Here is a 13,198-nt window from a genome sequence, read left to right as displayed (position 1 = left end):
GTACAGGGGTGGGGTGGGGGAATAGGTGTGACTGTTAGAAATAAAGGTGGAAGGTCCTGTTAGGGCCACACAGTTAGGGGCCTTACATGCCACATCGAGGGGTTTAAACTTTATTCACAAGACAGGGGAGAGGCATCAAAGAATTTTGAGTGGAAAAGTATCATAATTAGACACTAGTATCAGACACTAGTCTTTCGGGAAGAAGGAAGGTTGGAACAGAAGAGGTGGTGGGAACAGGCACAGTGTGAAGACAACAGGGCAGGGAAGGGGAACGAGGTGAACCAGGGCCATGAGAGGCAGTGACCATGAGAGGCTCCGAAGAGGGGGATCGTCAGATCTCAGGAACCAGGATGGCTTCAGGGTGAGCAAAAAATAAGGGATGCGGAGATGATATCAAGATTTACAGTCTAGGAGACCAAGCTGTCAACTACTAATAAAAACAGGGACCGCCATTGAAAGGCAAGTTTCAAAGGATAGCTGTGAGTGTGAGGTTGATTTGAATAGCTGGAGGGAAATCATCTGGAGATACCCAGCAGGCTGTTGGAAATTAGAGCTTGGGGGTTTGCAGAGGGGTCAGAGCAGGAGAAGTGGGCCCATGAACTACCCCGAGGCTGTCCCTTAAAGGCACAGAACAGAAGTGCTTGCCCGGAGACTGCACAATGAAGAGAGAAGAGCCACTGGACAGAACTTCTGGGAACCACACTGTAGGAAAAGGCAGGCATGGAGGGAGGGAAGGGAGAGGGAGGACAGTCAGTAAGAAGGACGAAGAGCAGTGGTTCTCAAACTGCAGAGGATTCCTGCAGCTTCCTAGCCCGTCTGCAGACAACAGGTTCAGTAGGCCTGGGGTCTGGGAACACACAATCCAAAGAGCATACCCGCTTCCTCGTCTACTGATGCCTGACAGGTCAGCCCAAACGAGCATCTCAAGTCAGCAACATTGTTGGTCTCATGGTTTCTTCCGTGAATCAAGAATCAGGGAGCAGCCCTGGCCGGTTTGGCTCAGCGGTTAGAGCGTCGGCCTGCGGTCCAGAGAGAGCCGGGTTCAGTTCCAGCTAAGGGCACATACCTCGGTTGCAGTTTGTCCCTGGCCCTGGTAGGGTCGTGTGGGTGGCAACCACTCGATGTGTCCCTTTCACGTCGATGTTTCTCTCTCTCTCCCTCCCACTCTATCCGAACAAAATATGCAAAAGTGTCCTCGGGTGAGGATAAATAAATAAATAAAAATAAAATAAAATCAATAAAGAAAAAAAAAATCAGGGAGCAGGTCAGCGGGGTGATTCTGGCTTGGGTGTCTCGTGAGGTTGAGTGGAGTTGTCAGCCAGGCTTCAGACATCAGAAGACGTACTTGGGCTGGAGGATCTGATTCTAAGATGACTGTCCTCATCACATGACTGCCAGCTTCCCCCAGGGCGGTGATCCAAGAGAGAAAGACCGTGACCACAGTGTCTTCCATGACCAGCCTCAGAAGTCATATTAGTCATTTCTGCAAAATCCTATTGGTCGCACAGCTGAGTCCTATTCACTGTGCAAGGAGAGGTCACAGGGCAACAGGAAATAAAATCATGAGTGTGGGAGGCAACTTGGAGGCTGACTGCTATATGTCCCTACACTCATGGAGTTCTTTTTGTGCAAGCAGCTCTCAGAAACACTTGGGGGGAGGAGAGGGGAGGGCGGGGGAGGGGAGAGAAATCCAAACAGGAGGCGGACCTCAGTGCCAAATAGGACAGAGAAATCAAGATGAGGTTGAGAAGAAGCCAGTAGATCTGGCTTTTCGGATTTCAGTCTTAGCTTTCTCAACTCTAAAGGAACACTTCTAGAGAAACACAATGTTTTGATGCAACTCGTGATAAGAAATAGATTTCATTTCCCCACCTTGCACGCATATACCCCCCGCAGCCTTCCACTCTAGCCCTGCAATAGACACATTCCACCAAGGAGAGAGATGGGTGCACTAAGGGGCTGTTGGTGGACAGCAGGGTTTCATCTGGTCAGGGAGGTCGGAGAAGTCTTCCCTTGAACCGGGTTGAAGAAGGAGCACCATTCAATGCACTTCCCAGACACAGCCACCCATGGCCCCTGAGACTCTGCCCCAGCCCCGTGTGAGACCCTACACAGCTCCACCGTGAGCTGCCCACTGAAAATCTTTCCATAGTGTGATAAGCCTGCTGGACAGAGAGGCTGGAATTTTAGTGGGCAAGGATGCTTACCCGGCTGATCACACGGCACAACACACGACAGTACATGCAGTGTCAGCATCACCGCGACCATCCATCACCGCTCTGCTCTAGAGCTATCTTGCCTACTGAGACCTTTCTGGGAAACAAATTTCCTTGGCAGTTAGAAACTCCAGACTCAATTTTAGCAAAACAGAAAAAATAAGACAAAACAGGTAATTTTTTTTTTAAACCCACATATTTCTTTAAAAGTTTCAGCAAAGCATAATTCTTTTTTTAAAAGAATCTAATATAGCCCTGGCCAATTTGGCTCAGCGGTTAGAGCGTCGGCCTGTGGTCCAGAGAGGCCCAGGTTCGGTTCCCACTAAGGGCGCGTACCTTGGTTGCAGTTTGTCCCCGGCCCTGGTTGGGTCATGTGGGAGGCAGCCACTTGATGTGTCCCTTTCACATCGATGTTTCTCTCTCTCCCTCTCTCTCCCTCCCACTCTATCTGAACAAAAATGGGAAAAAAAAAATGTCCTCGGGTGAGGATAAAAAATAAATAAAGTATCTGATATATAATATCTGTGTTACGTTGAGGACAAAGAAGTAACTCCAAATGAGATAAATTATCCAGTGCCCCGGTTTTCTCAAGTTTCCATCAGGAAAACCTCTCCCCATGTTTAGCATTATGAACTATTTGTGATAAAATTTCAAAAATCAATAACTTCATTGTGCAGTCTGGTGTTTCTGGGTCACGGCTGAGTGGTCCAGTGATTGCATTCGGGTATCTCATGGCGGAAGTGAACTCACTTTCAGCTCCGAAAGGACTTATTTTCAGTCCTTCCTTTCTTCATAGGAACTGGTCAGTTACCATCTCCAGCTTTTAATGGCATTAAAGGCACTAATGTGGAAAACACGAAAATCTTAAGATGCAACCAAACTAGAAATACTGAAAGTCCGCCCAGCCGGTGTGGCTCAGTGGTTGAGCGTCGACCCACGCACTAATAGGTCGCCGGTTCAATTCCCCGTCAGGGCACATGCCCAGGTTGTGGGCCCGATCCCCAGTTGGGGGCATGCAGGAGGCGACCAGTCGATGTTCCCTCTCATCGATGTTTCTCTCTCTCTCTCCCTCTTCCTTCCTCTCTCTCTCAAATCAATAAAGAAAAACAGAAAGAAAGAAAGATTGAAAGTCCTCTCCTGCTCCCTGTCCACCCATGACTCTGTCTGGCTGTAACTAGGCAGCACTAGCTCAGAGGACCAGGCAATGGAGAGGTCAGTGAGGCGGGATTCAGTCCTGGTTCCCTGCCTACCTGATCTTGAGCTTCTCTCTCTGAACCTCAGGAAAGGATCGTCCCTCCTTCGCCTTGTCGTGTTGGAGTTTATGTATAAAGCTCTCGGAGCCATGTTCCGGCATGTGCTTACTATGTGTCTGCCATCATTTTTACACACAAGCTCTCATACACATGGAATATTGGCATTGTGGGTAAACGATTGTTTCCATGGAAACTTAACTTTCATATTTCCCAGGCTCTTATCCCACTATTTTCTGCTTTTCTACAAAAGAAGCTTATAATCGACAATTTTCATCCATAGTACTGTATTAGCATCAGTTTTTCATTTACTGCCCTGGGTGTTTACATGATATATGTATATATTTTTTTTACTGTTTTGTGGGTCTGCTCTTTATTATTTTTATTTTATTTTTATTTTTTTGTTAATCCTCACCCAGGATATTTTTCCATTGATTAATTTTGATAGAGTGAAAGGGCAGAAGAAAGAGAGAGAAAGGAAAACATCCATGTCCCCCTCTCACATCGATTAGTTGCCTCCCGCACGACCCCAACAAGGGTTGGGGATCGAGCCTGCAACCCAAGGTACATGCTCTTGACTAGGAATTGAACCTGCAACCATTCAGTCCGCAGGCCGACGCTCTCACCGCTGAGCCAAACCAGCCAGGATCTCACAGGCACTTGCAGAGAGGGGCCCTATTCTGTCTTCTCAGACAGTTCCTTAGGAGCATCCTGTGTAGCAAGGAAAAAGTGGAGGTGAGGTGCAAGAGAACTGACTTCCTGTGAAACTGTACTGCAGAGCTGAATTTCAAAAATTAATAATTTACCCTATCATCTAGCCATTGAGAGAGAGAAAAGCCTTTTGACCCAAATATTATCTTCTTAGAAAAGAGTGATGTCAGAGCAATACACTTCCATGAAATAAAAATCACCTAGGTGTGGAAAGCTGTCACTAACATGTGAATACTGGGGACACTCAATTACCTACAGCAGTGCTACCCAATGGAAATACACTGTGACATATGCAACACACATGACTAAGTTTACCAGTAGTCCCATTAAAACAATGAACACATGTCGGGCCAGTGTGGCTCAGTGGTTGAGCGTCGACCCAAGCACCAAGTGGTCACTGGTTTGATTCCCAGTCAGGACACATGCCCAGGTTGTGGGTCCGATCCCCAGTTGGGGGCATGCAGGAGGTGGCCAATCGATGTTCTTTCTCATCGATGTTTCTATCTCTCTCTCCCTCTCCCTTCCTCTCTCTCTCTAACATCAATAAAGAAAAAACATTTTTTAAAAATAACATAAAACAATTAACATGTGAAATTAATTTTGATAATACATTTTATTTAGTCCATTGTGCTCAAAATACCATCTCAACAAGTAAGCAATATAAAAAAATGCATTGAGCCCTGGCCGGTTTGACTCAGCAGTTAGAGTGTCAACCTGTGGACCAGAGAGTTGAGGATTTGATTCCCAAAGGTACGGACTCAGTTGCAAGTTCAAGGAGGCAACCAATCGTTGCTTCTCTCCCTCCCTTTCTCCTTCCCTTTCACTTTATCTAAAAAAAATGCGTTGAGATACTTTACTTTTTTCCCATCGTGTTTGAAATTCAGCGTGTGCTTTATACTTGCAGCACATGTCAATCGGAACTTCGTGCAAGAACTCATCCCCACCCGTGGCCGCTGACTGCTGTGTTGGACAGAGTAGCTCTCTGACCCATCCAAGAACTAGCAGCTCTAAGAGATGGAACTGAAGTCACAACAGTAACTGACAGGGCCCCGAGCACTTTCCATTCCGTAGGTTAATTCGAATTGCGGAAGCAGGGCACAGTTTGCCATAGTCTCCAGGTCTCCAGCAAACGAAGAGAGAGACCCAGGCCTTCATTCGGCAGGAGGCCCAAACTCTGCGGCCTCCAGGGGAGTACACTGAGGATTTTTCTGCCACATAAAAAGCCTGCTGACTGTTCTTAGTATCAAGGGACTGCTTGGCAGCTTAACGTTTGCAAAACATCTCTTTCATCTGCCTCCTGGAAGCGCTGATGGTGGCCTCCCAGCTTGTCATCCTCCCAGGGGTCTTAATCAGACGCTAAGGATGCAGGTGGGGAGGACCGTGCCTGCTCACCTGGAGCCTCCCCGCCAGGTCCCTCAGAGGAAAAGGGACTCTTCCCAGTTTGTCAATGTCTTCCAGACATTCTGTGTGCCGCTCTGTGAAGGGCTTGCTTGTCATTACAGATTCTCTTACCTGATTTCCAAGATCACTGTTTTAATGTCTCTCGGATTGAGGCCTCTTGTCACGGCTACTCACCTTCTGCCCTGGCACCCAGGTTAGAAACCCTCTTTCTCCAGATCATATTCGCCCTCAGGTCATGGTCCCTTTATCTTTGAACTGTCCCTTGAATCACCCTTCCTGTGCCCCTGCCGCTGTCCTGCTGGCTCCCCCAGATGACTGAGCCAACCTCCTAACGGGCCCACTGTCTCCAATTTCCCTCCCCTTCGCCCCCAGTGTATCCCCACACTGCGGCCAGGGCGAGCTTTCCAGAATGTTGACCAACCGGGTCACTTTTTTTGGTTTTAAGACTTTTATTCACCCTTCACTGTCTACATAGTGGATTTCAAGGTACTTTCCTGAGAGGCAGCACGAGGTCATGGAAAGGAAGGGAACGTGAAGTCAAAACTCCTGCCGCTGGCCCCGTGACCTCAGGGGAAATCAGTTAACAGGGCCAGTCTCAGATCGTCCTAAAGAAATGTTGTCAGTTCTGCTCCTGTCTAGCTGGGGTTACTGTGCAACTCTAAGGAGGTGTGAGTAAGGGTGACTGGGGCGAGGAAGTACCCATTTTTCTTCTTTAAGGAATGCCCCTGTTTAGTCCTCCAGAACTGTTTCCTCATTGTACCCAGAGAAGGAACATGACTGAGCCCAGATCTGCAGGACCAACATGACAGATGTGGGAATGGCCCTCCCTCAGCATGCCTCTCTTTACCTGAAATATTTTAGGATTACCTTAATTCCAGTCTTCTTTTTCTTAAGCTAGGAATCTGTAGAAACACTTGTATCCCATATGTTAAGTCTTACAATTTTTGGTTGGTATTGTTAAGGCTCACTGGCAAATACTTTTTCATTGATTTTTTTAGATAGAGTGGAAGGGAGGGAGGGAGAGAACATCAACTGGTTGCCTGTCTCCCGCATGACCTGCAACCAAGGTTCGTCCCCTTGGCGGGAACCGAACCCTCATCCCTTAGGTCCCAGGGCTGATGCTCTAACCACTAAGCAAGCCAGCCAGCCAGGGCAAGTCTTACAGTTTTTAACTGAAGCTAAGCAGAACACCAAAATAATATTTGTTAAATGCATGAAGCTGCTAAACTCTTGAGACATAGTTTCATCTGGCCCTGGGGACAGTCCCACCGGGCTGCCGTTATCCCAGCTCTTCCTCCATTCCACTTCCCCAGGAACGTCAGGTGGCTTGCCCCAGACCACACAGTGGAAAGTGACAGAGGAGATTCAGATCGAATGCTTTTCCCATCAGCCCAGAGTACCTCAACCAGAAAATAATCCCACCAAATTGGGGGCGGGGGGGAGGGACAAAAAGCAATAAATACGGTTTCAGCACCATGTTCACTGATGCTGCTTCAGAAGGGTACACTTGATATTCACATTTTGACAAAAGCAGTAATTGTCCTATTAGGGGTAAAACCAACTAGTCTTTTCCTGTTCTAAAGTTTAACAGAGTAAACAAAACCGACTTCGGACTGGAACGTGTGGTGCATCATATTACTGCGCTTCACAGTCGCTCAATTTGCATACTCTGTAGAGGTGCACAGAGGTAGGGAAGGCGACCCTAAGGTTGCCTAAGGATGACTCAGAGGACTCCTCACCCCATTCTCTCCCTGCCGCTGCACCTGGACCCTTCCCCCCACCTTCCATTCTGGAGGTGATGCCTTCACCCAGGTTCTTTTAGAAGCCTGCTATTTTAAGGGGTACAGATGCGAGATGAAATCCCTGCCTGAAATACTGGAGTTAATTCACTTCGCACCCTCGGCTTTAAGGATCACCCCTGGTTTCCTACAGCTTCCTTATCCCCTGAGCCCTCCCTCAGCCTCCTGCCCCCCATTCCCCGCCTCGAGGTATGAGGTTCTAGGGAGGCTGGGGTGGGCGATGGTCAAAAGCTGGGGGATCAGCTGGCACCAGGAGCATTGTGAAGTGGCCTGATCGTCACAAGCGCCCGGACCACGGGGATCACAGGGCCGAGCGGGTCTCAGCAGCGCCCCCTGGAGGCTCTGGGACCCTGGTTCAGACGCCGGGCACGCAGGGAGGGAGGATGGAGGGCTTCGGCCGCCACTCTGCCTGGCCTTACCCTGACCTCTGGGAGCCCCCGCTGCCCAGCGGAGAGCGCGCGTCCTCGGCTCGGCTGCGCAGGCCCCGGCCCCAGACCCAGCTGGCGCGGGGCTCCTGGGCCGGGACTCTGGGCGAGGGGAACGAGGCCACGGCTCCCTGGACGCCCCCACACTGCTCGCCTACCCCGAGACCTCGCTGCCACCGGTCCCCTGACTCCCCGCGGGAAAGTCGCAGCCTGAGTGATGTGGCCCGGAGGCCCCCAGACAGCGCCAGGAAGCACAGGCCCCGCAGCTGGCTCCTGAAAGATGCCTGGGGGGAGCCAAGGACCCAGCCCCAACCGCTGGGGGGCAGCCAGCACAACCCGGCCTGGCCGCACCCGTCCCAGCTGTTACCCCAGCAGCCCCCGCCCCACCAGCACTACCCTCCAGCCCAGGGAGATTCACCCCCACCGTACCCTGAGGGCGCTTACACTCCCCTAAGTGGAACTTTCGGGACAGAAGAGGGGCAGAGTGGAGACCCATGGGCAGTGCCCGTCCACGGAGGTCTAGATCGCTGGTCCCTTTCCTCACTTCCCTCGGAGAAGTCTTCTGCACCCTCCCAAGAGTTCAGGATGCTGTCTGCGTGTGTGTACACCCCAAAGAGGGACAGTGGCGATCGGGTGGAGTCATTAGCCAGCCAGTACTTCCAGCCTGCAGTCTCCAGCAAGGAGATGAAGAGCAAGCACACCCAGATCCTCAAGAACAAACTGGAAGAGGCAGTCATATCCTCCCGGGACCAGAAGATCGTGGCCCTGGTGCTGACCAGGCTCAAAAAGGCGCAGAGGATGCGGGAGCTGCAGCAGCAGGCGGCGGCCGCCTGGGAGGAGCTCAAGCGCTCGGACCACAAGGTCCAGATGACCCTGGAGAGGGAACGCAAGCTGCTGCTGCAACAGAACCGGGCCCAATGGCAACGGGAGAAGGAGCAGCGCAAGGTTCGCCTGAGCCGGGAGCAGCGTGTCCCGCAGCAGTGGGTCAGCCACGCCAAGAACATGATCCAGCAGGACAACCAGTGGAAGGCGCAGTCGGAGGACCAGAAGACCCAGCGCCAGGACAAGCAGGCGAAGGCCCGCCCCGAGGCCAAGCTCAGGAAGCAGAGCCAGGTGCAGTGCCTGCCGGAGCAGGTGCAGGAGCAGGAGCAGGAGCAAGAGCAGAAGACGCTTCCCGAGCGGCGGAAACACAGCAGCCTGGAGCTGCAGGAGAGCCTGGAGCTGCAGGAGAGGCTGGAGCACACCTGTCACAAGAAGCAGCCGCACAGCACCGAGAGCCAGAAGAAGGTCCAGGAAGCCAATCTCAGCTCCCTAGTCAATTACCAGGCCCGGAAGGTGCTCATGGACTGCCAGGCCAAGGCCGAGGAGCTCCTCCGGAAGCTGTCCTTGGAACAGAGCTCCCAGCGGTCCCAAGAGATCCACAGGGGCCTGATGAAGGAGCGTCACCGAGAGCTGAGGGACAGGGCCCGGAAGGAGGAGGAGCAGTACCAGCAGGTCAAGCTGCGCGCGGAAGAACTGGAGGAGCAGCGGAAGGTGCGCAAGCGGCTGCTGGTGCAGCTGGAGGACCACAAGATCCAGCAGGCCAGGGCCAAAGCGCACAAGCACATCAGCGACAAAGTGCAGCACATTCGAGAGCTCAACATCCTCCGGGAGAAGAACCATCACATCCTGAAGCTGAAAGCCGAGAAGGAGGAAAAGTGCCACATCGAGGGCATCAAGGAAGCCATTAGGAAAAAGGAGCAGAGGATGGAGCAGATCTCCCAGGAGAAAGAGGCCGCTTTCGAGGAATTCCAGAAGATCTCCAGGGCCTGCAGGAGAGACACCCTGAAAGCGCCTGCCAACGGCTTCTTTGATCGGGGGGCAGGGGAGACCCAGCCCCCCGCTGCTCCGCCCAGAGGGGGCTACTGAGCACTGGAGCCCTTACAGCCCAGGCGGCTAGGAGGAGATGTGGCCATGTGATTCATTTTATAATCTGATTATACGTGAGCGTTGATTTTTTAAAATGTATAAAATAGCTGCAATTTCCTCTCATGAACTACTTTATTGATTCATTTGGATAGCTGAGAAACTTGGGAATCGAAGTTTGGGGATTTTAAGAAAATCACTTGGCCCTTGTAAGTTTTTATTTAAGTAGAAGATATTCATTTAGTTCTCAAGTAATCTTAGAAGCATTCATCAGGCACATCTCGGAGAAAACAGAGGAAATCTAGACAGTAGGAGAAATTCTGGGTTACGTGCTACCTCTCCCGGAATTTATGGAAGGGTGAAGTAAGAAATACTAGGCGGAAGAAATCCCCAAGGGGAGGGGGAAGCATGTGTGTAGGGGGAAGAGGGGTCTGTAAGCAAACAGGAACCTTGCATACTGCATCCCCTCTTAGGAGTTTATAATACACATGAAAAAAAATTTTTTTTATCCTCACCCGAGGACATATTTGCATTTTTCTTCCAATAGAGCAGGAGGGAGAGAGGGAGGAAGAGAGAGAGAGAAACATCCATGCAAGAGAGACACATCGAGTGGTTGCCACCCACATGACCCCAATCAGGGCCGGGGACAAACTGCAACCGAGCTGCATGCCCTTAGCGGGAACCGAATCCCGGCCTGTCTGGTCCGTGGGCCGACGCTCCAACTGCTGAGCCAAACCAGCCAGGGCTACACATGAAAATTGTAAAGGCTCCAAATCATGGAACTCATGTGGGGTTTTTTCTCTGATCATTCCATGGAATTGGTGTTCTGTGAAGTATTTTTGGAACCGGCTGTCTATAGTAAGCTTCTTTGGTCTTCCCTCCCTGCTCGGGCACAAAATGTTTACAATTCCTTCAACACTGCCGTTGATGCCCCCACCAGAGCTCACCACAATCTCCCCCCACACCCAACTTTGATTAGTACTATCCAGTCTTTTGGGGGAAAAAAAATTGGAATCTTTCTATTTCCCCCTCTTTCTCCTCTGTTTCTTTTGCTGGAGGTACATGATGTCATTCTGTCTGCCCACATTGTGTCTAATTAACCCAGCTCTGAATGAGTGACTAAGCATGATTCAGGACCATGGCGCTTTCAATAAAGGGGTCAGAAGCCAAGTAGAATTTAACCCATCACGTTTCAAAGTCTCCATCAAACATTTTTAAAGATTTTCTTTTAGAGTCCTTATTGTAACATTTATCTTTAAAAGAGAGACGTAGAATAAGCCCCAGTAGAAGATTTTTGTCATATTAGTGTTTTTGAAATGACATGAAAGGTAACCTGGCGAGGGATTTTGTTCAGAGGTCAGTGTGAGTCTTCTATTACAGGAACGGGCCCGCTCCCCTGTTCTGTGTTCTTCCCCTGCCCCAGGTCCCCTCCAACTGCTGTCCCCAGGTCCCCTGCAACCACTGTCCCCAGGTCCCCTCCAACTGCTGTCCCCAGGAGGCTTACTCGGGCCCTCACTGCTTTGCTTAAAAGGGGAAAGGCTCACACTTCTCATCTCAGCTTCCAATCTTACTCTCTTCTCATCGCTCAAGTTCGAGCTGAACGCCATGGGCGTCCCCAGCATTCCAGGAGCGGGCCTAAGACCTCGCGTGAACCTAACTCCTCCTCTCGATACAGTTATGTGACTTTGGGGACGTTAGCTTCCGCACCTTACAGATGAGGCAAGTCATGAGCCTCAGGTGCCTCGTCTGTAAAGTGGAAATATAATTCATGTTTCAAAGGGGTGATGTGAGGAGTGGTTAAAATAATGTAAGGTGTTTGACATACTGCCCAGAACCGAATGCACGCCCACCGTTAAACTGCGGGTTTTATTCCATGGACCTTTCCATCCGTGTCAAGTCCATTCTCCTTATCTCCATGCCTCCATCAGATCCAAGTCCGGTTTTTCTGAGCTTAGTTCACCTTTTTTCTGTAAAATGCGGGGCCTCCCTGGCTGTCCCATCGCGACATCACCCTTCTCTGACTTGGCAGTTGCTGTTATGTATGGCCTATCCGTTTTGAAATCCGTGCCTCGGCTTCCAAGCTGGGCTGTATGTTACTTGAGGCCAAGGTCACTGTCTTAGGGTTCTTCAGACCCATGCTCAACATGGTAGTCCATATATGGTCAAAGTAAAACCTCCGAGCAGGATGTTTTGACCTCATACCCATATCCCATGCCTTTACCCTACCAATGTTCTTTGCTCTTTGCTCCAAGAGATACACTTTCTGCTTTCACAAAAAGGAGGCTTTAATACATAAAAGCATTATATTACATAAAAGCATTAGGGTCGCTGTTAAAATGTTTGATTCATCTGGAAGATAAAACAATTCTTAAAATGTCATATATATGCAAATTGAAATTGATAGAACACACAGAGAAATTAAACTTATCATCAGAGAGAGATGTTTGAGGTATCTTATTAATAGGACAAAAATTAGTAAAAGTACAAAAATTCAGTTAGCAAGTTTGATTTATAGGGCATACATAGATTCCAAATAACAATGGGATGTTTATAAAAACTGACCAAGGAATAGGCCATGGAAGAAGGGTCAAATTTTTCAAATTTCCATTATCATATGGACCAATTTTTCTAACCACAAAGCAATTAAATTAGAACTCAAAAATTCATGCTTAAAACTTTAAATTCTCACTTTGTAAGGTAACTTCCCTAAAGTTGCATTATTATATCAAGAGGAAGAGTTAGATTCATGTGGGGTGTGCTTTTAACATCTTTGTAGATTCAAATAATAAGAAAAATTTATATTTGGAACTAGACAATAATAAAATACAATACACCAAGGCTCACAGCAGTGAAGAAGACAATGTAAGAGGAATGTGGACCTAAATACTTATTAATATGAGAAGATGAAAATGAGCTCATCACTCAACTTAGAACAAAATAAATTTAAAGACAACTGTAAGTGCAAAAATTAGTGAAATAGAGAACAAAAATGTAATGAACATGATCAACAAAAATGAGAAGTTGCTCATTCAAAACATGAATAAAATTGGCAAGCTTCTAACAGAGTTCAAGAAAGAGAGACACACACATAATATTGAAAAGAAGGGGTTATAATGAGAGATCCGGCAGAAACTAGAAAGATAAGAGTGTACTATTAAAAACGATAAGCCAAAGAATGCATACAGATGCATTAACTTAGAAGAAATTAACACATTCCTTTAAAAATAACCAACTCAAGCCCTGGCCGGTTTGGCTCAGTGGTTAGAGCATCCTCGAGTAGGATTAAAAATAAATAAATAAAAATAACCAACTCAAAAAGAATATAAAAGTCCAAATAACTCATAGCCCTTACAACACGTGAATCAATTGTTTAATTTTCCCACAAAGAATCACCAGGCCAGCCCTGGCCGGTTAGGCGCAGCAGTTAGAGCGTGGGCTGGTGGACCAGAGAGTCCTCGATTTGGTTCCCACTAAGGGCACGTACCTCGGTT

At 48.9% G+C, this 13,198-nt stretch overlaps 1 protein-coding gene across 1 annotated transcript; it reads left to right on the top strand.

Annotated features, from left to right (window-relative positions):
- Positions 1–7,760: 7,760 nt before the first annotated feature.
- On the top strand, positions 7,761–9,710 carry CCDC185 (coiled-coil domain containing 185). Its single transcript, XM_036277768.1, has one exon. The coding sequence runs from the start codon at positions 7,761–7,763 to the stop codon at positions 9,708–9,710; it is 1,950 nt and encodes a 649-aa protein (XP_036133661.1).
- Positions 9,711–13,198: the final 3,488 nt, after the last annotated feature.

Source organism: Molossus molossus, unplaced genomic scaffold (genome assembly GCF_014108415.1).
Source record: "Molossus molossus isolate mMolMol1 unplaced genomic scaffold, mMolMol1.p scaffold_m16_p_23, whole genome shotgun sequence".
Classification (NCBI taxonomy): Eukaryota; Metazoa; Chordata; class Mammalia; order Chiroptera; family Molossidae; genus Molossus; species Molossus molossus.
This window is presented reverse-complemented; position numbering and strand designations above follow the sequence as displayed.